The sequence below is a fragment of the Denticeps clupeoides genome, chromosome 7, assembly GCF_900700375.1.
Source record: "Denticeps clupeoides chromosome 7, fDenClu1.1, whole genome shotgun sequence".
In the NCBI taxonomy this organism is placed as follows: Eukaryota; Metazoa; Chordata; class Actinopteri; order Clupeiformes; family Denticipitidae; genus Denticeps; species Denticeps clupeoides.
This window is the reverse complement of record NC_041713.1, coordinates 9,684,096-9,712,095: the sequence shown is the minus strand read 5'-3', so window position 1 is coordinate 9,712,095 and position 28,000 is coordinate 9,684,096. Positions and strand designations below refer to the sequence as shown.

Sequence of the window (28,000 nt, the reverse complement as noted above, 5' to 3'; positions counted from 1 at the left end):
TGCGGGAGATGGTGAGGGAGGAGGACGGGAGAGGGCAGGCGTCAGTCGGGGCGCCGAGAGGCTGGAAGCGGGGCCGCGCGGCGGAACACAATGGGTCTCCGGGAAAAGCCACAGTAGGCGGCCGCGACCCGGACCTTTGATGCGCGCCGGGAACGAGGTAACCGCGCGGGCCGCCGGGGGCTCGGTGCGGCGGGGAACTGTTACTTAGACGGCGGGGAGACGCAGGAAGCGACGTAGCGGGAGTTGAGGCAACTGCGAGCCGAGGCCCGCCGGCTCCGCCGGGTCCTAGATGAGGTTTGACGTGCCCTGCAACTATCATTTTGTATCATTATTATTATTATTATTATTATTATTATTATTTCCAGTCCGTTTGCTCATCTGGCGTGTTCGAATGAAGCCGGACTCCTTCTTGGAATAAAGAGAAGAAATCATGTGTTATAGCGCTATTTTCAACATGAAAGCAGCGCGCACGGTGCATTTTCATAACAAAGAGCGGCGATTTATTATTTTTTTTTTTTAAATATATGCGGACTCTTTGTTCGCACGTAAACGTTGTGCCATTAATTCCCCTGACAAAGTCCTGCCCGCATCCGCTCTGCATTGTGTTTAAAAAAGCACGGCGCTTATTAAAGCACTTATTTATCTACTGTCATTAAAATGTAAAAAATAATACAACATAAAAAATGCGCGACCCGGCCTGCATAAGAGGGGATTCCACAGATGACCGGCGAGGTGTAATGATTATTAATAAGTAAATAAATCTGCACGTCGACATTTATTCTGACCAAATGAAATGTGTTGATATTCGTCGTCTTTTTTTATTAGATCTTGAGTAGTAGTTCACACGTTACTACGTATTTACAGAGTTGAAATGCCACATGCGCCTGAAAATACAATGACAGGAAATGGTTGCAGTGCAGCGGCAGCCAGCATCGCTTCTGTAGACTCGGCTTTTTTTTAAAAAGAGATTTTAAAAAATATATAGTTATAAGAAATAGAATTTCTTTTTAATGTGACTTTTCTAAATAAACATGACCCAGCGAGCCCTTGATGAGTTCTAGAATAAAGACACATTTACATCCAGTAGTAGTTAACTCAGCGTTAAGTGTCCTGCTCAGGGACACAATGGTAGTAAGTGGGGTTTGAACCTGTGACTTTGTGGTCTTCAGGTTTAGAGGCAGGTGTGTTACCCACTACACCTGATAAAGAAGATTTAGCTTGTTCCTGATGCTAAAAGGAACATCTCCTCGATTTTGTTGCTTGTGTTGTTAGCAAAGCAGGCAAACCACTGACTGATCGTTGTCTTCTTTGTGTGTTTGTCTTCTGTGTCCTGGTGCCACAGACAGGGAAGAAGGGGGGCTATGTCGATTCTGCTCAGCCTCCGCTACGTTTGATCAACCATGATGAAGACCGAACCGCCGTCTGCGGCGAACCCCACCGCTGGCGCCACGCTCAGGAGCGCGTCGCCGCACAGGAACGCCTACGAAGAGGGGATACAGGCGCTCAAGCAGGTTAAAGACGGCCCGGGCGGCACAGCCAATGGGGAGGACGGCTCCGAGGGCAAGTCGCGGCACGCCGGCCGGGGCCGCAGGTACGGTTCCAATGTGCACCGCATCAAGAACATGTTCATGCAGATGGGCACGTCACCGGGGGAAGAAGAGGACCCTTCCAAAGCAAAGGATCCGGTGGTTTGCCTGTCCCTCCCCAGGGCCAGTAGCCTCAGCGAGAATGTAGACCACAGTGGCCTGATCAAGCACGGCAGCGCCGTCTCAGACGTCAAGACGGAAGGAGGCGGGTCACGTGGCGGCTCCTCCTCGGGCTTCTCCAAGCTGCAGGAGACGCGCAAGATCTTCGAGCAGCGGCACCTCCAGGAGAAACAGGCGGCCACCAATCGGATCCTGCTGAAGAAGGAACGTGCCTCGGGCTTCCAGGACAGCCGCCTGGATGTAGTCGTGCGATTTAATGGCAGCACCGAGTCCCTGGACAGCCTGGGCCCGTCTGCCGGGGGTCCCGCCGAAGCCGTGTCGCCTACCGTTAGCCAGCTTAGCGCAGTGTTCGAGAAGGCCGACTCGCGCAACAATCTCCATCGGCCTGCCTCTACATCCTCACTTTCCTCCCATTCCGCATCTGCTCCCCTCAACCCCGGACCTAAGAAGGCGCGGACCTTCCCGACAGAAGCAGGGCAGCAGGAGGAGTGTCCACATGCACCCAAGGACCAGGGAGCCACGTCTGGAAGTCCAAGGCGAAAGGCACAAGCGTCAAACGGAACCTCACAGGGCCCCCAGACGGAGGTCAGCGTTTCCCACGCTGCCTCGAGTAGTGACGAAACGGGGACAGTCAAAGTCGGCCCGGAGAAGCCTGTCCCGGTGAACACCGGCATGCAGTTTCCGTCGGGGGAACAGGGGGACACGGCTGCTCCTGAAGTAGGCAGCAGGCTGGTGCAGGCAGAGGTGCACGTGTCCCTGGAAAACGGTGAGGGAGACACAAAGGGACTGGAGCAGGAAGGGAGACATGTCCCAGAGGTGGAGACAGCAGTGGTGGAAGAGGATGGAATCGAGGAGGGGTCGAGGAAGGACGACTACTCCGAGGGTGACCTGGTGGACATTAGCGCTTACAGTGGTGTTGGAGAGGACTCTGGCGGCAGCCAGCTGGACGAGGACGAGGAGGTGGATGAAGACGAGGCCTACGAGCCAGAGTCCAGTTGCACCGAGGTCCCAGGGCTCCCAGTCGAGGAGGAACCTCCGGCCAGCCGCAAGATCTGCTTCAGCACCGGTCCAATCAAGGTGAGGAGTTACGACAATGCCGGATGTTTGGGGGCAGTGGTGGCCTAGCGGTTAAGGAAGTGACCCCGTAATCAGAAGGTTGCCAGTTCGAATCTGCCAAGGTGCCACCGAGGTGCCACTGAGCAAAGCACCGTCCCCACACACTGCCCCCCGGGCTCCGGTCACGGCTGCCCACTGCTCCCTCAGGGTGAGGGGTTAAATGCAGAGGGCAAATTTCACTGTGTGCACCGTGTGCTGTGCTGCTGTGTATCACATGTGACAATCACTTCACTTTACTTTTGAGGTTGCAGATGTTCACTTACGGCCCTGCCCACTGTGGCGAATCGGATGGTCCAGTGAGTCAGAATGAGGAGTCAGATAACGGAGCTGCGTCTCTTTCAAACAGGAAGCAGTTCCAGTAAAGAGGATTTGTGGTAGCGATCGTGTTTCTTATGAGCATCGGAGATTTCATGGCCACGCTTCTGTCAGGAAAGGTCTGCCGTTGGAGGCCATGGTCATGTTCTCGTGCAGGCAGGCAAGGCATCAGATATGTGTAAATACTTTTTTTTTTTTTAGACAACTTAAAAACTAGTTATTATCAAAAGGAAAAAATAGCTTGCACTTCAGTAGTATTGATTTTTTAAGTTGTGGAGAGAATAAAACCCACCCAAACGTGACCAGAAAAGGCGGAAGCCATCAGTGGAAAAAGTGGGCGAGAACAACCGTCACTCTTGTCATTTCAGGAAGGGTGTCTCAGAGGGTTCCTCGATAGACAGTCATTTCATCAAAGCAGCTTAGGTTTGCTGACTTGACTCTGCTGTTGTCATCAGCGAACAGATCTAAATTTACCCAAAACTTCAGAGCACAAACACAAACTGTATCACTTCTGCTGTCATTGAACTTTACTGCAACAATCACAGTGTACTTCTAAAATTGCTGTATCCATGATGGGAAGTTAGCCTAATCTTGATCAAATATCACATGAATATAGTAGCCATTATGACATTCTCATAATTCAATCAACATTTAAGTGTCATAGAATTTTATTAGTACATGTGACATGAAGGGATTGCCATTGTGATACACAGCACACCACACGGTGACGCAACGAAATGTGTCCTCTGCTTTGAACCATCACCCTTGGTGAGCAGTGGGCAGCCATGACAGGCGCCCGGGGAGCAGTGTGTGGGGACGGTGACACCTTGGCAGCTCGGGAGTCTAACCGGCAACCTTCCAATCACGGGTTTGTTTTCTTTCCCGCTAGAGTAAAGTTTATTTGCCCTGTTTTATACCCTAGTACATACATATTTTACTTTCTTTTATCAGCCCAACTTTCACTACATAATTCTACCGAGTCTATGACAGCCATTACATTCTATGAAAGGGTTGCCATATCGTTTCATGGCACATGGCCCAGATGTTAAAGGCTCACTTCTTTTAACATTTGGAATTGATCGACCGAAAGGTTGAATGCCATTAAACTTCACGCCGCCCTTTCACTTCAACCTGTGACTCAGTAGAGGTGTAACATTTTGTCCTAATGCAGCTGAGGCTTAAAAATCAATACTAGATGCGGCACTGAACGGCGATGTCTCGTCCGTCACCATCTCAAGCGGGAGAAAAGTCGACGCGTTAGACTGTGTTTTTAAAATGTTGATCTGGACCCCCACAGTCCACAGAACTATTGGAAGCTATTTCGTTTGGTTTTCCTGGCCTATTCATAGGTAGGAGATTTGGGATTAATGTGGCTGCACATATTTCCATCTCCTGTGTGTCTGTTCACCTCTCTGTCCTTTGGATAAGCCGTTTCTGGTTTTGTATTTCTTTATGGGCGCACAGTTTAGGTGATTTGGAGTTTATTTTTATGCACATGTGAGGCGGTGGTGTGTTGTTGTATGACCCTGATATTGAGAACTTCCTGATCCCACACTGGCTTGGGCGGCCCCCGTTATCCCTGAAAGGGAGGAAGTACACCAGCAGTCAGATGGGAAAGGGAGGGTGGGGCAGGGCTTCAGGAAAGGGGGCACAGAAGTAATCATCTCCAGTCAGGATATGCCCCTCTTAGCTCCTTTAAATTACGTATTATAATGGGGACAGACCATTGAAGCCCCCCCTGCACTGACATGTGGCATGGGCAATTCCAGGACATCTGGTGCACTGCGGGGCATCATAAGTCGGGCTGATTGGTCCTCTAGTTTTGGGTAACAGTCGCATTGGGACCCCCTGAAGGCCTCTGTAAAGCCCTGGAGAATCAGAAGCCTATTGTCACCATCGGGGGACCATAAAGAGATCTGCTAAAGAACTGGAGCTCATGACCATCTAGTCACACGTTGGGGTTTTGTTAGTTATTCCGTCGCCGGGCTCCCTACCAAGCTGCAGAATGGAAATAATGAGGCAATGCTGATGCAGCCTTCATGCTGTCGTTACTCCATAGGGCTTTTTGGGGGGAACTTTGCAAACTCTCAAATGTGGCTTGCTTCTCAGCTGGCTTGGTCATTCATTCAGTTTGTCACTGAAATTCAGTTTGCACGTCTCACTCATGACCTAGTCATAAGTCAATCAAGTACTTAATGACATTTCAAAAACTGTCAAGATAGTCATGAAAGCAATAAACTCACAGACATAAAACACAAAAGGTAATCAATCCTGAACTCAAGCTCTCTGAATGATGCAGTACCACACCACACCATTCTCTCTGCACAGATTTGCTGAAATATAAGCAGCTATTTTTTGAATCGGGAATATTAAAGACTCGCAGCTCCAGTTCCTCGCAAACACAGCATGCTTTCAGAGGGCACAGTGTGTGCTCAGACTCATGATTTAACCATTGTGGTGTGGATGTAACTGAGGTCGTGCAAGTGCCACTTATTCTGAGATAGTCAACAGGGCTCCATTCATTTAGGTCGGGCCTAACTAACAATGCTGGTATGGAATATGAGAAAATGGTCCATAAGAGATGCAGCACGTTCAGAGCCACAGATTATGGTTTCATGAAAATAACTCATAATTGCATGTTCACTGTCTGTGTTGATTTGTTGTATATTAAAGTGAACACTCACTAGACTAATATATCATCTGTTCTTCTAGATGAGTATTTTTTTCCTTTGTGGCATTAGTTGTAAACCTGGAAGAGTGCATTTTTTCATTGCCATAATGCTCAGTTGTTAGCTTTTTTGTATCACAGGGATCATTAGAACCTTAGCTAGCTGTTCTGTTCTGTCAGCTCATTGACGCACAATTGATTCTTGCTCTTTGTGAGGCACATCAGAAGAAAAGCTCAGAGTGATATTTCATCTTGGATGTTCTTATATGTCTAAGTATGTGTTTCATGCTTAAACTTAAAGGAAATGTACCATATCTTCATAACTTGCTCTGATATTTACTTGATTGTAATGCAGTTGCTGAGCCATACCTTGATACAGTCATAATAAAATGTATAATAATACAATAAATATTTATTTAAATTGTGTTAGTTGAAGCTTTGCCATGATTCTGTGATTTCCTGCATCCAGATCATAGAATACTTTTTTTGTGATAGAGCACTTTGGAAGAAAAAGCGTGATAACAGGGTTTGCGTTGTGCAGAGATATAGATAGCTGCACTCAGCAGTTCATTATCATCTGCTCTGGAGCCTTTTGTGTTGCCCTGTTTATCATTGTTCGGCCCAAACAACATTCTTGCCCTGTAGAAAATCTTCAGCCACCAAGGTCCAGGCTACACAGAATTATCTCTCTTATCAGGTGGTTCTGTGCTAATCTCCTACATGGTGCTATTTTTCAAGTATTCACTGAGAACATTGTGAGTGAGTCCTCTGCTTTGGGGCAAAAAACGCTCTGAGAACGGCCTGTAGTGTAATAGCGAGGCAGAGTTATGAAATCAGATGAAAACTGCGTAGGCCCGGCTGCCAGTGGCACGATTGAAGATGGTGAATATGGCTTTTGTGTGAAAGCAGGGTTCTCTCTCTCTTTTTTGCTCTCTAAAAAAACTTGGGTCCTGTGTGTTAAAGTACTGGATGTTTTGGCTAGGAATAATATTAATATGAAGTTGCCAAATAGGGTTATGTGATGATGTACCAAAATTGTATTTTGAACATGTAGATGCTGTATTAGTGCAGCGGCAAATCCTTCAGGTTTCTAGATTCTTTTCTGCTGTGTTCTTAAGTGCTGACCCTGCAAACATTTTTCAGTATTATCTTGGTGCCCCTCTCACAGTCTGAAGCAGCCCTCGCTGTCAGTGCCGACCTAGAATCTGGGCTATTGATGAGAGGGCAACCAGGGTGGAGAAGTAAGACCAGACCGGGATTGTTGCAAATCAGAGTGACTGGATCGATTGAGCAAATCAGGAATCTGTCCTTTCATACCAACTTGCCTTGCAAATATACAGTTTCTGACGGGCCACAATGTATCATTATTTTAATATATCAAACTAGACAAGAATGTGCTGAGGTTTAAAAAACAATAACATAAGAAAAATTCACCAGTGCCAAAAATGTATAAATAATTTGCATCTAGAAACTTTGGAGCGTTAATATGGAGTACCAGAGTAGGTACAATAACTCTGCTCTTTCTATTTTGGCTAAAGTAGCTTTAATACCAAGAAAGAAAACTTTTTTAGATTTTATTTCCACAGGGTAATCAGAGAGGGAATAGGAAATAAAAAGAGCAGAATCCGGCTTGGTGGGTAGAGCTGGGCGTCACGGTGGAGTCAATTTAAAAAAGTCAATATAGCAACATGGCTTCTTTGTAATTCAGTAACTACATGTTATAAGTGGAGTAATGTGGTGAATTGGCTGATCAAATTACAGGAACATTACAAATTACCGATTTTTTATTGCGCATTGTGAGCTATCTTGTTATGTTGAACATTTTTTAGACTACATTGAGGAAATCTACCAATACTGGGGTGGAGTTCAACAGGGCAACCTCATACTAACCTGAATACTGTGGCAGTTTGTTTTGAAGGAACAAAGCAGATTGCACCACGTGGGAAAATAGGCCTCCCCCCTCCCCCTCTTACGGGCTGCGGCCTTACACCACCATCAAATAGCGCCCGTGATAATTGGATTACCGTAATGGTTTTATCTAATAAGGGCAACTGTCAAACGCGTGCCGCTGTGGCGCTATGCTGGAACCAGACTTCATTTGTAAAACTGAACAATTCTCCCAGTTCCCCCCCGGTGTGAATTTTAGAAACCTCACCGTAAAACGAATAGGTTAATAGAGTTTGTGGGGGCGTGTTTTTTTGTGCTTTGAACTGTTCTGAACTGTACGGTCCACAGAATGCTGGAAATAAATGTTGAAAACGCATATAAAAATGCAAACAAGGCCACCATTGATCTTGTTTTTTTTTTTTTAATCGATACATTCAGTTCTTCAAATGCATGACCCCGGAATGTGCTGCACCAGGTAGTGGGTCACTGGGTAGATGGTCAATAAATGCACGAGTAGAGCAAATTTCTGAAATGTCAGGTTTCCTTTGGGGGAATCGGTTACTGGAGTTTATAGTAAATGGTAAAAGGAGCAACTCTGGAACGGTCATCCATTCTTTCCTTTGGAGAGGGCAGAGCTGCTCATTTTGCCATTGAAGCCTTTATAACCTTTACTTAATAATGTTATAGTGGGGAATATAAATCAAACGTCATTAATGAAATTGAATAAATAAATTCATGGCATTATTTGGTGTTCATTTTGTCTGCATTGCAATGTCAGCCACATTTCGGTCTAGATCATGTATAGGCCTAGTGGTCGGGTCACATGGTAGCATGTGTTTGTAGTGACGTGCAATCAAGAATTCAGTGAAAAGAGTCACAAAATGTGGTTCTTTAGAAGGCAGGAGAAATGGAGGCGTCGGGGGGCTCACACTGGCCTGTGACTTCCTGGTTCTGCCTGCTGGCGAGAAAGCCTGCTTCCTACACACAAACACAGCCGCACACACTGTTCCACCCCCTTCCTTGCCATTTCTGGAGGGGGCAAGCAGAACTGTGAACTGCATGTGACAGGAAAGGGAGAGGCGAGGCAACTTGGCCGGGAAGACTACGTCTGATGAATGCAGATAGAACCCTCGGACGAGTTAATGGGTATGGAGTACTGCGGGGGGCTTGGGGGGGTGAAAGTGCAAGTCACGCAGCAGTATCATGCAAGTAACCCCCCCCCCAAGGCTCAAAGACAATCCGGGAGAGTGGGGGAATCATAGATCTCATGGTTTTCAACAAAATTAACCTGTCGCAGTCCACCTCTTCCCGTCTCCATTTACATCTTCCCTCCGTTTCTCCTATAATTCTCAGCCCAGTCTTGATTTCGTTGAAAACTCAGAAAAAGGACTGCTTGCTAGTATCCTGTACCCTAGAGTGGAGGAACTAACCGCCCACCCAGCCCTTTTAGCGTGTGTGATTATTTTTGACAGACGTCAAACTTTAAAGATTTTGTCATAAAGTGTTGCTGGGAAGAGCCTACCATTCAGTTGAAATCTCTGTTCTTTATAGCCTTGAACATGGGGATATCACAAACATGATCTCTATTATAGTCATCTTGGGACCATATCCACTACCAAAACAACCATGCAGGTAGAATATAAGCACCTTAATTCAAGAACTAGTGGATGTGATATTAACTAACTCTCCCCATCTCGGATTTTCCCTTTCTGGCACTCTTCTTTTTAGAGAAAGAGCTTCTGGAAGGAATGTTTCTAAAATTCCACGTCTTACATTGGTGGTTTTGGGGGAAGCACGGGCGGCGCTGTTCATTTACGAACACCTCTGAGAGTGAGGAGTGTGTTCATGCTATATCGCCGGAGGTGGAGCAGTGAAACACGTTTTGATGAAGCTGGAGAGCTGCGGTTTAGGTGTTAAACGCGAGCGATTCAGGCTTATGTAAAACCTGCCAGAGCCCAGCCTCTGCAGACTCTTGTGTAAGTGGTCTGTCATGTAATCCACTTCAGTATCTGTACTACTGTCATGGAGGAAGTCCCAGCAAACCGCCGGGTCACTGGCTATTTCGTAACATCGGGGTAGCTTTTCTTAAGAATTGTATACTTTAAAAGGAGAAGGAGACTAAAAGATTTCCAAATGAAATCCTGCTTTACATAAAATATAAGGCTGCATTTTTTTTATTGACTCAGAGGTGTCAGATTGGTCAGTTGTGCTTCACAAAGTCACAAAGCAATGACAGGTCAGGGGGCAGACATCACAAGCACTCGCTTCACAACATGGAGCCAGCAGGCCGTGGAGGGCAGGAAGGGTTCGAGTAAAAGTCTAAGAATGTGAAAGGAGCAGACAGAAGCACGCTTCAGAACACATCTTCCTGTCAGTCACATGCTGTTTAATGAGGAAGTGTGGTAAACAACCACAGGCCCAAGGCGTGTATTGGAAGAAAAAGTCGAAATCAAGTGCGGATACCAATCCAAGTGTGCAGAATTAGTTGTGGTGTGTCAAACGTGTCTTGTTGACACCCAGAATATCTGAGGCTGAGCAGTTGACCACATTTCTTCAAAGAACAAGTGATGATGATGACCATGTTTGTCTTGCTTTAGTGCCAGAACAGGTACCTGTTCCAGTCCAGGTTTGGTAGAAATCATGATAGTCGGTTCATTGCTATATGCAACAAACAAAACTATATGGACAGATCGAATCAAAATCTCGACTAGAACCTTAAGTACTGCTTTTTGGCGGGAAAACGCTAGTGTTTTTAATAAGCATTGTCTTTCAGATGAAGGGGAGAGGCCATCAGTTTATCCAAACCATGGTAGGCTTGGTAACCCTGTCAACCACCAGAAAACACACACCTGCCATCTATCCCAAAACGCATATAATTAAGTATAATCCCAGTATAATTAAGCACTTTACCTCCATACTGTACCACATAACAGTTTCCCCATATAGTTCTTATATGTTTATAGGTTTATCATACATTCATATATGCTGTGTTGAAAATGCACCTGCACCTGCACAAATGCACCTGCACAAAAAAAAGCATTTCACTGCATGTCGTACCATGTGTGGCAGTGTATGGGATAAAATAAAATCTAAATTTGAAATCTATGCTTATGATATAGCTTACCTCAGGCTAATATCCAACTAAATACACAGGTCAAGACAAAAAAAACATAATCTGCTAGCACCCAGGTAGGATGACGTGAAGTACATCTAAGTCATGACCTTATTTCCTCACATACCCATGAAACTATAGACATTTCACCGTACCTTAAACATTTACAAGCAAGGGCACTTCATCTCCATGATTTTATCTTGGTTGTTAGCTAGATAGCCAGCTAGGAATCGTTCTACCCAGCCAAAAATCGTACTCACGCAAACTAGATAACTAGCTTCCCAATGAACGGATTTGTCTTCTCTCGCAGAGCTCAAACAGAGACATCATAATGGTGAAAAGTTTGCTCTTTACATTTTCCCCTCCTGTGAATTTCAATGTGGCCTTTCAGAGGATCATTTTGGGACCGAGGCAGTCTCGCCCGAAATGGCCGCTGTCGGTGTCGCCGGGCCAGATGACTGCAGGAGCTGGGTGGCTCTTAAGACTTTCTTTGTCCTTCAGTGCTGTTGTGAAAGAGTGCTAAGGAGGAGGGGGTGGTTAGAGAGGCTCTTGCTGAAGGGGCTCTTTCAGACGAAATCAGAGGAGCTGCTGAATGAACTTTGTTGTTCATCACTGCTTTTGTCCTTAAGAAGGTGCCCGTTTCTTGTCATTTTGGGTTGGGGCCCCAGTTAAACACGCACACTTTCCACCGACCTGAAAACCTAAACTTCACTACATCACACTCACACACAAGTTGAGCGGCGTCTTCTGTTGTTGTTGACCCATTAAGCGCAGGAAACCACTTCCTCTTCCTCCATTCTTTAGCATTTGTCTTCACGAAAACGTTTGTCTTATTTCATACATATAAATACTTAAAAATTACATTATATCAACCTTTTTCAAAATTACTGTACATAAGTAATTATTTAATTTTTGGGGGCATAATAGTATAATAAATCACAAGGAGGCAATAATAGTTATTTTCTCCTGTAGCATCACTGCTCATGGTTTTGAGTTATCATTACTGAACTAATTGTGGAATTAGTACTGTCGTGGTTGTCATGGCGATTGTCTTGTCACTGGACGGACAGTACAATTGGCTGCCCTGGAGGCGTGTCTGAGGAAAACAGGGTCAGGGTCACAGACACGCAGTCAGCTGAACTCTTTCTAACTCAGTTGATGATGCTGTTCCTTGGTGCAGGGATTGTGGTGCAGAAAGGATGTGTGCCGGTTTAAAGTAACCTAATTTTGCCAGTGTTTGTCCCGGCAACAGATTGACAACCTGTGGTGTCGGTTATGGTGTGAAATCCAGGGATGCTTTCTACTAGTACTAGGGCAGGATTTCTATCCATCCATTTTATAACCCTCCTTTATCCAAATGAGGGTCACAGGGAAGCTTGAGAGAGAGGAAACCTGGAAAGCTAGATAACAAAACAACAGAAAAAGCTTGGATGGTGATCACCAGTATGGCACCCATAGACACACCAAAGAACCTTTATATGAGCTTCATGAATTTATTGGCATGTATTATATGAATGGTTTTTAATATTTTAGTTCATGACATAAATTGCTACATGTTAATATTCACAAGCTACCTGAAGGCCAGGAGGTATTTGTGCCTGTGTGCCTGGCAGCTCTTTGCCTTTGTAAAGGTGACTTTTTGGATTATGCACTGTGCAGTTCTGTTTACAATAGCCATGTTATGCATGTGGGGTCTGTAGCATGACGCTCTAGGACAGGTCAACACCCTGGCTCAACATTGCAAGTCTTTTTTTACAGGAAGATTGGTGGAGTTTGCCTGTATAGTGGTATGTAGAAATGGTTCCATTTTGTCTTTTTCTGTGCATGTGGGTCAGTTTGTCATTATGTGTGTGTGCCCCTCCCCCATTTGATGGAAGACCCTCTGACAGAGGTGTTTCTCCATGCATTCTAAGGGTCTGCAGTGCTGCGCTCCGATTGGTGCATCTGTTCCAGTCAGCCCCCAGTGGAAGGGGCTGCTGACGTCAGCTCGGCTCAGTAGGTCAGCAGTGAGCAAGGGACGTGAAGGAGGGAGGAAGAAAAGGAGCGACAGGGAGGTGGGGCAGTGGGGAAGGGGGAATTGGGGAGGGGATAATGCAGCATGCAGTTTCCCTTCGTTTCAAATAGCTGCATTATTCTGTGTGTGTGTGTTTGTTTTTGTGTCAGTAAAGCATGAATGCATGTGTATTTTTTGGTTTGGTAGAAGAACATTTCGACAGAGAGTAATATCCCCTTGAAGGAAGTGTATTTACTGGTGTTCAGTGTATTCATATATAGTACCGTTCACTAAGATTGTGAATATAAATACCTCACCGGGTGTTTTTCATCTCTCTCTCTCTCTCTCTCTCTCTATCTCTCTCTCTCTATCTCACTCACTTTTTCTCTCTCTCCCTCCTTGAGTGTTGGTAGGGAGTATCTGTCCCTCTGTGCCACCTCTCTTCTTTCATTTTGTGCTTTGCGCTGAGGATGAACCAGCACCTCTGTCCATTTTCTCACCCACATTTCCCCCAACTGAATTTGATCTATCTATAATTGTGCTAAACAGGAGCATTTCAGGCTTACGTAAAACCTGCCGTAAAACCTGCTACTCAAGATAGTGTTTAAAGTTATTATGAAAAGTCAAACATTTGAGAGAAAAGCCCCACATAAGTTAAACAATAAGAATATAAAAATATATAAGGTCTTTTTTTATTTTTATTAAGTCTGCAATGTGTCACATGAGCATTTTAAATTTAAATCAGGACATTAATGTGTCTGCAAAGATAATGAACATGAACATGCATTCTCTAGCATAGATATATAAACAAAAGCTTACAATTAAATTATGATGTGGATTTTGTCATCTTTATTTTTTTCTTTCTTTTTTTCAGCCTGCGGCAAAAAGTGATTGATTCACTCATTGATTGGGAGGATACTTTCTGCTCCCAGATCAATGAAATGGCTGAATAACATTATTCAGTCATTCATAGATTTCTCTAACAATTCTGGGCTTGTTGTCAGGGTAACGTGCTGTGGGGGCGGTCCCAGGTGGTTCCATCCATGCAGTAGAGATGGTTGATGTATTTTGAATGTCTGCTTTTTTACATGTACTATTTGGACAAGTGTGTTGGCTAGCAGTTTTAGCTTAATTTTAGCTAAAAATTTTCACATTTCCAGCCTAGGTGGTGGTGACCTAGGTGGTGGTGAAGCAGCATGTTCTTTTTTTCCTGCATAATTGTGCTATAATTAACGGAATTGAATCCCATTTTAAACATTCTGTGAGAATTATTGTTGCCCCATCACCAACCTAGCAACTGTTGTAAAATAGTTTACACTACTTTTTAGTGTACTTACTGCTTGTTTTATACAGCATACGATGTAAAAGCTCCTGTGATCAGTTGCAGAGGTTGTGAGCACTTATCTTAATCAACAACTTCCTGTTTGTACGGGCCAACTTCCTGTTTTTCACTGGTGATGTCTGACAGACCCTGGACAGTTCCTGTTGTAGCCATGAGTCACTCAGGGCTGTCACATAGGCTGTTACATCAAGTCACATGACCATCTCCCACACATTACCCTGAGTCTATCACCAGACCTGTCTCATGGCGACCTCAGTACACGAAACCAGCTACACCAGAAATACCTGCTTACACCAGAAATAATTGATGTTTTCCAGACCAGACTCTCTCCTGATTCAACAGAGGTTGTGTTACATTGAGAAACAGTATCTTGTATCTTGTATAATTGTACATATTATTTTTGGGGCAACAAAATCGCTGCAGTAACAGTGCATTCAGGAGATCAAAAAGCTCACCTCAGGAGGCCGCGCCGCCAGTGATGATTTTTTAACTAAAACAGTCTTCTTTTATTCTCGCAGCTTGTTTTTACTCATTGGAGCACAGACATGCACAATATTATACAGAGAGTTTGTCTGCAATTGTATAATAATGCTAATTATACTGTTACTAATAATTTTTTACAGGATTATTGTTATATTAGTGAAATGAATAATGGGCTGCAGTACGGCATTAATTTGTCTACCAGTCCATACATCAATCACACTACGCTGTATTTAAAGGCACACGTAAATGGTCAGATGTCACAACGGTCTGGTTTAATGTTTTGGTGTCAGAGGAGGGCATTTTAGTGTAATGGCTACCAAACTTAGACAAGTAGCACACAGAGGGCAGAGTTGCTGGGTGGAGGTGTTTTGGGCTGGTTCTGGAGACAGTCGCGTGGCTGAGACAGTTTAGATTTTCTCTTTTGAGCAGATAAAGACTTTTTATTTGCTCCTCACTTCTCACAAGCGCTTACACACACTCACTCCTCTTTTACTTTTTTCTTTATTTCTCTCTCTTGCCCACAAATGGTTTTCAGCCTGTCTGGCACCCTTGAAAACACCTCCCTCGCTCCCTTTGGACACTGACTCTGTCAGATGCTGCAGTGAAATTTCATGCAGGTCTTGAGCATTTTCACATGCAGGGAAAGGGCTGCCGACCCAGGAACTACCTCTCTCGTCTGAACTGTTCACACACCTGAAGGCCTGTCTGCACCTCCTTTACTTTTGGGAATATTTGAGGGTGTGTGTGGGTTCTGTCTCCATAGCAACCAGACCAGGAGTGTCAAAACAGTTCCCAGATTTAACTGTGCATGAAAGTCCAGATGCCTTTTTTTTTATGAAAGACTAAAAAGAGTCTGTGTGTGCGTGTGTGTGTGTGTGTGTGTGTGTGTGTGTGTGCGCACACTGACCAAACACACTCTGGGCAGATTCCACACTGGCATCCCATTCCTTCTACTGACAACAAGGCGACAAAATCCAGTGAGAGTGTTTGCTAAGGAGTTGCTAAGGAGTGTGTTGGACTGAATGGCTGCCAGAGGTCAGGAGGTCAACTGTGTCCCACAGAACACGGGAAGTTAAATGTAGTCACTAACATCACAGGAACAACAAATTATTGTATACATGTATTCTTGTTTCATATAATCACTTGCTTTCCCACATTACTGTTATAGAGTAGAAATATTACTGATTTCACAACTATATCGACAAATGTGAACTGTAAAAGTCTAAATTAATGTGTAAAGCACACCAGAAGACAAAAACACACACACACATCAAAATTAGTAATAAAAACTGAGTAATGTGAAGTTGATTGTCAAATCAAAAAGGATTTTAAGTATATCAGTACATGTGATAAAGTTTGCGAGGCATGATTTTAGCAATAACTGATAATGAAATTTTATTCTTCAAGCTCCCTTCCCCCATCTGCTGCATCGCTGTCTTCTGCCTTTTTCTCTCTCTAGCTTTTCCAGTGTCTCTGTTGCTCTCTCTCTCTTCTCTTCCTCTGTTTTTCCTCTGGCCATCTCACAGCACTAAAGTCAGGCACATCTGGCCGCTGCATGTGTGTGAGCATGCGTGTATTCTCCAGTCAACACCACTGAAACCAAACACAGAAGACCTGCAGATGACCCCCCTCCCACACACACACACACACACACACACAAACACACAGCAGCTCCCTTCATGTAAAATTATATTGATAGTATATTGAAATATGGTGTGTGTAGTGCTGATGGGCTAGTAATACAGCTTGCATGCTTGCAGTGTATGAGCAGTAGGTTGCTACATATGTGCATTAAGTGGTTTGTGTGTATTATGCAAGATTTGGTATATTGATGAATTAGACGTGTGTACGGATAGATGTGGGCATGTGTATGCATATTTTCTATGTCAATGTGTGTGTGTAAGTGTTGTCTGTGTGCAGTCTCCAAATTGAGGGGTTGCTATGGAGATGGCACCATGTGACCACAGTAACAGCATTCCCATGTAAAACCAGTGCTGCCTGCTGTTGCTGGAAGAGTGTAGTTGAAGATCGAGGGAATGAGGTGGAAGGGAAGGAAATGGGAGAGATGGAACAAAATAATGACAACATGAAGTGAGAGAGGGAATTAGGCTTGTGTGAAAATTAATAGATTCATAAAATATACATTTTGGGGTGCGTGGCGAGTGACGTGTGATAGCGATAGTTATGTGAGCTCATGCTTGCTGGCTGCTGCTGTGGAAATCCCTGCTCCTGTAAAACTCAGAGGAGTGTGTGTGTGAGAGAGAGTGAGAGAGAGATAGAGAGAGAGAGAGAGAGAGAGAGAGATAGATAGAGCCCAGTCTGATTAAATATTGATGCTCCATATTGGTCCTCAAAATGGAAACATGGGATAGTCTCCATGTTGTTTTTCTGTTGATGCAGTTGAACTGTCCAGTGTGTGTGTGTTTAATAAGTGGTTCTGCAAATGTGGTTCCCAGTGCATTAAAAACATAGAGCTTAAAATGTCGTTGGCTATATTCTTTGGGGGAAAAGTTGGATTTATGCACAGAAACACTGTGATGTTATAGTGATATGACTAAATGAAAATTTTATGAGTGTTCATCTGAAGAGGTTGAGACGCAGTGTTTCGGCCACATTGATATTCAAGTTCAAAGCAGATGGGATGTTCTGGCTTTCTCACCTTCCTCCATACATCTGTGAGCCACAATGCAAAAAAATCTCCTTCAACAGCCCACTCTACCCCCCCCACACACACACACACACCCACACACACACACACACACACACACACACACACATATACCTTTATATTACACATACAAGAGAGAAAGAGAGAGAGAACAGCAGGTTATTATGTACTATTATGTACTATTATCTAGACTTGCTCAGGTATCAGTCTGTTCAGTTGTTTATCCTCACCTGCTGTATTATACAACAATTTTTATAAAAACCCATCAAAAGCATTTAATGTGCTGGAACAGATTCAGGACTGCTACCAACAACGACAGGATTTAAATGAAGGAGAGCTCAAGGATTTATTAAAGAACCAGCCCCAGGGGTTGCCACAATGACAGATAAAGACAAGGAGCTCCATTTCTGGGTCGAGGAGTTTCACCATGAGCTAAAAATAACCACAGTTAGCAGAATGACCTCCTCTTCTCTCCTCCTTTTCTTCTTCACTGTTAGACTTCCTGGTTTTTGACCAGTAGAGGAATTGAACTCTCCTGGCGCAAAATGTTAATTAATTTTTAGTTCGGTTCTGCTCACACCAAAAGGTCTTTTTCCGTTTTACATTAATTAACAATGATTCTAGGATTTTAACTTCTAGAAAAGCAGAATTTTATCAGGAATCGAAAAAAAATGGCTTTAGACTGTTTGACACAGTTGTCACACAATCAAGAAAAAAAACTTGATCCATTTATACTGCATTCCACAGAATCAATGATTTGGCACAATGTTACAATATTTAGATATGAATTAGTCTTGATTTTCTAATACTGTGCACATTTAGGTTGCATCATAATACTGTCAATATTCCATTTGGTCACACTATGAATGTTCTTTGTACAATTAATGATGTTTGAGTGATATATTGATCAGCCCTGTAGTCGTGTGGCTGTTTTTTTTTCTGGGACTGCAGAATGAGGAGAGTTGGACAGAGCTGCCTGCCAAAAAATCTGGGGTACTCTCTGTCACATACACACACACACACACACACACAACTCCCACAAATCTGTGCTCTCTGGCCGGATTAGAACCACAGGAAGCGGAGAGGCAGTAACAGTCCAGATTTGATAGACGTTATTGCACCGGGCACACACTTTGGCTAATAGATGTCCGGAGGTGGCTGCTGTGATAAGTGTGATATATAACACCAGCACTTTCTCCTCCTGGCCTCCTGGGATGTCTGCTATATCCCGTTTACAGTATGCTAGATAGATAGATAGATAGATAGATAGATAGATAGATAGATAGATAGATAGATAGATAGATAGATAGATAGATAGATAGATAGATAGATAGATAGATAGATAGATAGATAGATAGATAGATAGATAGATAGATAGATAGATATAGGATTATGCATATAGTTTATTCATGAAAACATAAAAAAACATGCAGTTGTGTCTCTGTGCAGGTGTTCACCACGTACTCCAATGAGGACTACGATCGGCGTAATGATGACGTGGACCCCATGGCAGCGTCAGCTGAGTACGAACTTGAGAAGAGGGTGGAGAGACTGGACCTTTTCCCTGTGGAGCTGGAGAAAGGTACAATATTACCCAAAATCTTGCCTTTTGCCCAATGATCCCTGTCCAGCATATAAATGTATATCGCAGGGTGCTGTGATGGTACAGGGTATGGAGAAGTGAGAAGTGCCAAAAGAAGTGATTGGCAACATCACTTGAAAATCAGGAGTGGATTATTTTGGCACAAGAAGGCTGGCATGGACACTTGTTTTGTAGTTATTAATCATACCACACACACAAATGTCTGGAACATTAAAATTTGGCTACATGATCTGAAATCATTTCATAATGCACACCAGCAGCAGAAATGTGAAAAGCTCATTTTCTTGGCAGGCCAGTTCACACTTAATTGATTTGCGTAATGATCAGCTGTCAATTAATTAGCCAACAGTATAGTGCATAAATGTTTGGCATAATAGATTTATTTTATTTTCTTTGACAAATTAATTTGTGCTCATTTGGAACCAAGCATATTTCTTTTATATTAGTAAATTGCATTGCGCAGAAAAAAATGCTACATTTTGTGACATCACAAAACGGTGAAACAGAGTGCTGAGTGAACTGAACGCAGCTGAGAAATCTTGGAAGCGAAATGAAGAAGTAATGCTCCAGTGCCCAAGAGTGATCACGTGGACGTGAAACATTTTTGAATATATTACATCAGGCATCAGGCTTATTTGGTTTCAGCAACCCGTCATTACTGGATTCATGTTCTTCAGATCAGTTTTTCTTTGTCCCAGAATTCCAGCCTGTCTTCTTTTCTTTTAGTTGCTATTACTGAGTGACTGAGAAAAGCTCAGTATGCTTATTGGCAACCTTTGCTTTGTCAGCTGGTACACAGGGCTGCTATTGGATTGTTTTGGGTCGTCTAACAATCAAGGAGAAAAAAATTCTCATTGGTTGAATTTTTTTATATAAAATATAATAACCGCTTGTGATGACTAGCATGGCCAGTGTGTTTATATAAAATTAATGTTGCATTGCTGTGTGTTTTATGTATCTATACTGTGGAACATTTAGTTGTTAAACACATGAACTTTGCTAAAAGGTGCTTGAATACATGCAGATGGACTTATTACTAGATGAATGACCAATAGAGGAAATCTAAAAACTATTAAAGTGTACCTATGTAGAAGAGTGCTGAGAATATGAAAGGTGATATGGCTTTTGGCTGGATTCTGATATGTTTCACGTTGTGCCTTACTTATACATTTCTCGGCATTTATCAGATGCCCTTATCCAGAGATACCTGGGTCTTCTGGTTCATAGGCGAGTGTCTTACCCACTAAACTACAACCAACCTTCAGTAAAACCCTCTGCTAAGTGTGACCTATATTTCATTGTTCAATCACCCTGTCTTTTTATGTTCATGTACAGATGGTGATGGCCTTGGCATCAGCATCATTGGCATGGGGGCAGGGGCAGACATGGGCCTGGAGAAACTGGGCATCTTTGTCAAGACTGTTACGGAGGGAGGGGCCGCCCACCGTGTTGGGAGGTAGGCATCGGATCAGCCGAGGATGAATGTGATGCCCTTTGTTTTTATCTGCTTACTGTACTGAGTAATTACTCTTAGCCATTGAGAAACATATACCACTTGCAATAGTCTCTGAGAAGGATTTGGCTGTTTTGAGGTTAGGGAGGCCGGCTGAAGCATGTTAGGTAATGCAGTGCTTATAGAGTCTGGTCAACTATAGTTGGGGTTTTCCTTCTTTGCCTGATTTGATGATTATTGGTACCCAACTGTAGATTTTAGCACTTTAGCTTTTAGCACATTTCGTTGTCTCATCTTGTGCTGTGCTGCACTGTATCACAATGACAATCACTTCACTTTCACTTTCAATATACTAAAGATGAATTGTTCTGCACATTTAATGCATGTATGATGTGTTCATTTATTATCAAATTACTGTTAATATAGGTTTCAAGGTTGGGTATCCTTTTAATATTTTTGCTTATATGCTTTTCTGGTTGATAATTGAAAGTGATTAGTTGTCACATGTGACACACCACAGCATAGCAACCAGTGCAATGTGCAGTGTGCAGTGTGTGGGTACGGTACTTTGCTCAGTGGCACCTTGGCGGTTCCGGATTCAAACCGACAACCTTCTGGGTCCGCTTCCTTACCTGCTAGGCCACCACTGGTAGCATCCTTCAGGAATATATAAGTTTATTAATGATGTGTGTATGACCTGATTCTTTGGAGACCACTATCTGTATTCACCACCTCCCTTTTCACCCAGCTGCCTTCTCTTTGCCCATTGCAGGATTCAGGTGAATGACCTCATTGTGGAAGTGGACGGCACCAGCCTGGTGGGCGTCACACAGAGCTTTGCTGCCTCTGTTCTTAGAAACACCTCTGGCACAGTAAAGTGAGGCTAAAGACTGCAGCACGTACATACATACTTACACACACTCTGTGTCTACATCTTCTTATTTAACAAATTTCAAGAGCACCCTCATTTCAAACATAAATATAATACCATATATTAAAATTCTTAATGTGGTAATGCAGTTTGAATGATGACCTTTCTTCTGTAAGTCATAGATTCATTGTTAGGGGTGGCTGTCAAATATAAATGCAGCAAGGAATGCAACAAATTACTTCTGGTAATGAGAAATAAGAAGAGTAATACTATTACTATTTTAAAGAAGCTTTATTACTCTTCCAGACTTATCCTTCCAGTGACAAATTTTGGTTGCTTCTTGGGACACTGTTTGATTTCTGGGTGTAGTTTCTTAATGTTTTCTTGATGTGTTTTTTGTAGCATTATTAAAGCGCATATTCGGTCACGTTGTGATGGGTCATGTTAATGCATATTAGAGGATGCACAAATCCACAACAACTATGGTCAGAGGAGGGGTAGATGTACATTTTTAATTAGTTTGTGTATTTTACACTTTTGCACTTGACTGCATATCAGGCTTCATGCAAGTTTTTCTCTGATTCAAATCCCTGAAGATGTGTTCCACTAGCATGTCTTTTAGAAGGCTTTATACTTTCTAAAACTGTATATATTTTGGAACTTCAATATAGTCCCTGAATATGATAGCATTTTTACATGCTTTGGTACTATGTAACCTTCTTAAGGTGTTCTTCCCAAAATCTGCACCCTTTAGTTAATCTAATAATTCAGAAAAACTTAATTCATTCATAAATCCTACCAGTTCTTATTGGATTGGCTGCTTGGCATGCCCTATAGGTTTGTGATTGGCCGGGAGAAGCCAGGTGAGCAGAGTGAGGTGGCCCAGCTCATCCAACAGACGCTAGAGCAGGAGCGATGGCAGCGGGAGATGATGGAGCAGCGCTACAACCAGTACATGGAGGAAGATGAGGAGGTGAGGCAATGTAAATCAGAAGACACTGATAGCATTGTGATAGCATTATTTGTGTATTTTTTGTCTGAACATGCCTCCGTTTGATTATACACAGAGCATTGTTACCCAACATTGTAGGGTTGCTTTCCCATTGATATTTAGCAACACACATTTATTTAGAGACCATCAGAGCATGTGACTGCATGGCAGTATTGCTTAAAAATGCCAGGGTGTAGACTGGAAAATCTGAAAAAAGTTTATTTCTGAACCCTTTGGCTTTCAATGTATAGACTAAATATGTAAATAATAGCCATCATTACATCATACAAAGACTATAATACACCATTTAATAAGCAAAATACAATTCTGCATCATTGTCCTGTTGTGAGACCCTACTGCACATGAGCTTTAGACCGCTGAGGGGTACTGAGGCATTCACATTATACAGCCTCCATCGTGTTTTATGATCTGGATTGGGTTGTGAAATTTTGTTGTGTCTCCCATCTATAGTTGTCTATATCTCCAATCACAAGTATTCAGGGTTATATCTTTAACACCATATTAGTAGAACATTACAAACACATTGTGTTTATGCATTACCTTTTATTGACCCAGCAAGTGGCATCAGTACACTGTGGCAAAGGTCTGTGAGCCAATGGCTTAGCAAAATGGAATAAACTGCTGTGACTGGAGTAAGTGCTGCTGTGAGGCAGGGAAAACACTGTTGTTCCGGATCCCTTTAGTCATGCACTGTGCAGCTGTTGGCACTGAGCACCATGAACAAAATGGTGCTTGCCCAGTTGCAGTGTCCCACCCTGGCATCGTTGTGCATTTTTGTGCTTTCATTTGGGGGGGATTCAAGTCTCCTACCGCCCTCTAGTGGTCAGGATCGCATTTGTTAAGAAGGCAATGGGATGAAATGAGCATATGATACAAAAAGCTTAGAATGAAGGACTTTCCTGTATATGGTTTGCAAACACTCGTAATCTATCATATTATAGAAGCCTCCATACCACTGAAGTTGGTGAGGGGTTGACCCTCACTGCATAGCACTGCATTCATCTAGATGTCTTCTGAAGTGAGAATTGTATATTTGAGTGAGGGCCAATCAATGCTTTGGATGGTCCAGGAGAGGTGGAGGAGATTGATCTCTGAGAGATCAAATGTTCAGCTCTTCCCTGTTTTTCATTATGTTGAAATGACTGCTTAACTAATCTAAATCTTAAATGCTAATTATTTAATTTCTATAGCCATGAGGATGAACTCATTAGTGGAATTAGCTGACGTGAACATGGATGCAAGAATGTGGAGCTACAACTCTTTTTTTCAATGTGCTTGCACATTCACACAATGTGTGAGTTTTTATTACAAGTCAATGTCATTTTAGGGGAACGATTGGGGAAACAATGATACATGATTGGTTTCTATACTGTTTCTGTAGACTGGGGAGTATGCAACCGATGAAGAGGAAGAGATGAGTCCCATGTTCCCCAATGCCATTGAGGTGTTTGACCTTGCAGAAAATGAGGAAATGCTTTCTCCCGTGGAGGTGGACCCTGAGAAACTGGCCCACAAGTTCAAAGAGGTACTGGCAATTAGAACCTGGATCTGTTCTGAAGCATCTTACATTTGTCATGGCCTGACTCCAGAGGGTGCCCCTGTCCAGCCTTCCAGACTGGACTTTCGTGTGTCAATTTTGTCATTTTAAAATTCCCAATTGTTTGTACTTTTGTTGTTATAAATGGTTGCCTCCTTGTTGGGTCATTAGTTGTCTACCTGTCCTTGTAAGTCATATAATGTTATGTATTATATCCCCTTTGTACATTTACATTTACAGCATTTATCAGACTCCCTTATCCAGAGTGACTTACAACAGTAGTTACAGGGACAGTCCCCCTGGAGCAACTTAGGGTTAAGTGTCTTGCTCAGGGACACAATGGTAGTGGGATTTGAACCTGGGTCTTCTGGTTCATGGGTGAGTGTGTTACCCACTAGGCTACTACCACCCTTACCCTTTGTAGTTGTCCTGTATTTTAGCCCATTCTTCCACCTGCCTTGTTTTACCTTGTCACCGTGACAATATTATGAAATTAAAATATGCATTGACTGAATCTCTCTCAATCTCTCTCACATTTTCTCAGCTCCAGATAAAGCACGCCGTCACCCAGGCTGAAATCCAGCAGCTGAAGAGAAAGGTAGAACTGCATGAATCTGTTCTGGTGTTATAGCACCAACTGAACAAAAAAATGACACGAGATCAGCGGACATCATCTCTCAACTGTAGCTTACCTTTTCTTTGTTATGAAAGAGTAATAAACCTAGTGATTTCCATTATGATCCATAACACATTTTGTTGAAATGCCTGACCATCTGATCGCCCCATTTTAATGTAGCCTCTTGATAAACTTTCTCACAAATATGTATTTATTATATACATTATTTGTTATAATTGTATGACTATACATTAGAAATGTATTGGGTTTTGTTGACACTGTGTCAGTTAGCAGTGGAAAATAATTGGATTGTGGCCTGCTTTTTGATAGGAACCAGAGTCACTGTCCCCATCTAAACCCTTCCTGTCTTCCAATTCACAGCTAGCACATGCCGAGCAGGACAAGCTGCGCTGGCGGATGGAGAAGGCACAGCTGGAGCAGAGTGTGCGGGAAAGCAAGGAGCGAATGGAGAAGCTGGAGGGCTACTGGATGGAGGCGCAGTCGCTGTGCCAAGCTGTGGATGAGCATCTGAAGGAGACTCAGGCCCAGTACCAGACTCTTGAGCGCAAGTACAGCAAGGCCAAGCGCCTCATCAAAGAGTACCAGCAGAAGTAAGGCCTGAGAGATGCACTGTCAGCTAATTCTGCATGGTTAACCCAGCCAATGTACAATGTATGACTAGCTGTAATCTAGCCTTATGCTCAGTGGAAGCATGTTCATCTACATAACCCTGCAATGCACAGTAAGTGCATGTGGATCTAGTCGTACATCTGAGGAAATATACCCCCTGATGGCATTTCCTGATATTAATGGGAAATGGGAAAAAATGGCTACTCTAATGCACAAGAAATCCTGTGGTCCAAAAACACGATCTTTTGACAGTATAAGGCATCATACTTGGTCATCATATATTTGGATCAAATTCTTTGTTTGTACTTCCTGAAACATCTTGTGTTTATTTATGTTTTGAAAACCCACTTTCCTTATTTCATCATAGCGACCAATCTGCTATAAGAGAGTTAGTATAGTTGTTTTCCAACTTTTTTTCCAAATTGATACACATAAATGTAATTTGCGTTTTCCGCTTATTCGCAAGGATTTATTTATTCATTCGTTCATTCAAAATAAATCTTAAAACATGTTGCATGTTTGCCTCTGTAACATTCAGGCCTGTCTGATGATGTTCTGAGGCTTCAGTTTCTTTTCTGTGGGGTACTTTGATGCAGGGAAATTGAGTATTTGAAGAAGGAAACGGCCCAGCGAAGAGCACAGGAAGAGACAGAGGTTTCGCACAGAGAAGAAGCAGACAGTCTTCAAGAACGAGTGAGTGTGTGTTTGTGCTTTTAAAATGAATTTGTATTTTAAAATGAGTTTTTTTGTGAACTTTCTTAGAATTTATAAGAAATTCTGCGTGCAATTTTGCATTTAGATTACAGATTTGGAGTCAAAGGTAGACGCACTGAAGACATCGGACTCATCCTAAAACTCTGCATGAGAGGAAGAGAGCACGTTCAAACCTGGTCATCCTCCCCCATAAAAGGGTCATGAAACAATGACTGGGAATTGCAGGCCAGGTACTGGGAAGGAGGGGGGTTAATGCCGGAAATCAAAGTTTCTTTGGATACCTAGTGTACCACGGTACTGTGAAGTCACCTACCTACTTAAGGCATCTGAAGGGTCTTTGGTCTGATGGTCTTATATATATATTTTCTATCCCCAATTTCAGCCATGTTTTCTTTCAGTTACTAGTGTCACTGGATAAGACCAAGCGAACTGGCTTTAGTGGCCACTTTACAGGAAGCGTTTTTGTCCACAGACAGAAGGTGATGCCTGTGAGGAACGGACTCTGCATGTAAATATTCTTTACATATATTTAAACTCATTTAAAAGCTTAAGCAGTGCGTGGAGTCCTTGGCGTGTGAGGTGGGGTGACCGCTGTACGGAGACCCCCGTTTGTGTGTTCATTGGTTGTGTGGGGGGGGCTGTTGAAAGAGGCCGAATAGCAGATGTGCAAGATGGGGTTTTGTTTTTATTATGTCAAGCAAAAATGGCAAACAGGGTTTGAATGTGCGCAAGCTTTGCATTTCAGTGTATGTTCCGACGTGGGAACTCTTCCGGTTTGTCTTTGGAAAGGTCAGTATTATCAGATGTGCTTTACATGATGTAATTTATGGCTCTGGGTTTGCGTCCTTAATGATTAAACAGGTATCAGTATTTTGTTACTGAGGTGAAACAGCCATCCTAGCAAGATCTTGAGATCCTGGTCCATGCCATGCACTCTTGAACCTCGGAAACCAGTCAGCTGCCTTGTCCATTTTTGGTTTTGTGCTTCCCATCAGCTCAGTGTTTTTTTTTTTCCTCTGTCCTCCACCCCTTATATCATATCTCTCAAAAATGGCAAAAAATCAGTGAGTCGTATGAAATTTTGACCTGACGGCCCCTCTACCCATAAAGACCAGACGGGGATTCAGGTAAAAAAAAAAAACACCTTTTGCAACCTTCCTGCTGTCTGGTTGCTTTGAATCGATGTGCCAGAGGATCCCAGATCATGCCAGACACGCTGACTCCAGCAGTCCACTCTCATCAGTGCCCACGGGCCAAAAGCTTTAACCTGCCCATGTTAGCCGTCACAAAGCTCATTCGTTTGGCAGGAGATGCCAGTGTAAGCTGCTTTAGATCAATGTCCTTTTTCCCAAGGAGGGGCATGTTTGGAATGTAATGATTCTGGTGCCGCATTTTCATCCTTCAAATCTGGTTTGCAATCATATACACAAATGTGATCATGCATAATAGGGGTTTGTCTGAAAACAATTCAGCAACATGAGGGTGTTTTTAAAATCATGATATAAAAAGAAACAAAAAATTGTTAACCCCTAAATAATCCATATCATGTCAACTTTTGATTGATGGTTTTGATTTGACAAATAGGTTCCTTCTCCAAGAAGTTGTTGACTGGCGGCTTCTTCTTCTCCCATGATGCAGTTTACTCTGACAGGGCTGCCTGACTGCAGAACACCATGAAAGCATTACCTACAATCTTATTTTGGTCGTAGGGATTGTGTTCTCTGGGCCAAATGAAAGTCACATTTTTGTCTCAGCCCACCCACATAATAGATGACCAGGGGCTTTCTTTTTTTGGGCATTTCCCATTGCTTTGTCCAACTACCATTTCTTCGAGCTCCCACTCTACAGCCATTTTTTATTCTTTTCACTGTGGCCTCTGGCACTTGGAAACTCTGTAATAAGGTTTGTAGTCTTTACCCATCTTGTGAGGGACCACCACATGTACAGACATGGACTATACTTCACATAACTCAATTTACTCAAGAACAAATGCATTAGGTGTTCTTCAGAAGGGTTCTTCAACTCTGGACCTTGAATCCAAACCCAAGTCTTTTTAGTTATTTTGTTAGGAGCTGCAGGTAATTGGCCCCATTGGCTTCACATAAGACCCACAGGTAGAGGAAATCTGTGAAAATCAGCAGTACCTGGACCTGAAGAAAACACCTTTGTTAAAATATTTTCAAAAACTTTTTTTTTTTCAAATTAAACTTTGTTCAAGTGGAAAATCACTATATATAAAAAGTGGCATGGTTTAGAGTAATTCTGCCTTTTCAC

The 28,000-nt window shown here is 43.0% G+C and overlaps 1 protein-coding gene across 2 annotated transcripts; it reads left to right on the top strand.

Moving 5' to 3' along the window:
* ppp1r9ba (protein phosphatase 1, regulatory subunit 9Ba) lies at nucleotides 1-27,997 on the top strand. Of its 2 annotated transcripts, none has more exons than XM_028985118.1 (11): nucleotides 1-157; nucleotides 1,343-2,783; nucleotides 18,740-18,872; nucleotides 20,229-20,349; nucleotides 21,119-21,223; nucleotides 22,055-22,190; nucleotides 23,611-23,754; nucleotides 24,311-24,364; nucleotides 24,764-24,993; nucleotides 25,609-25,705; nucleotides 25,812-27,997. In XM_028985118.1, exons 2-11 carry the CDS (start codon nucleotides 1,401-1,403, stop codon nucleotides 25,863-25,865), a joined length of 2,457 nt encoding a protein of 818 aa, XP_028840951.1. In that variant the 5' UTR covers nucleotides 1-157; nucleotides 1,343-1,400; the 3' UTR covers nucleotides 25,866-27,997. The 2 variants fall into 2 exon arrangements, with proteins under 2 accessions (XP_028840951.1, XP_028840952.1); XM_028985119.1 differs by having other exon boundaries at nucleotides 1-294.
* Nucleotides 27,998-28,000: the final 3 nt, after the last annotated feature.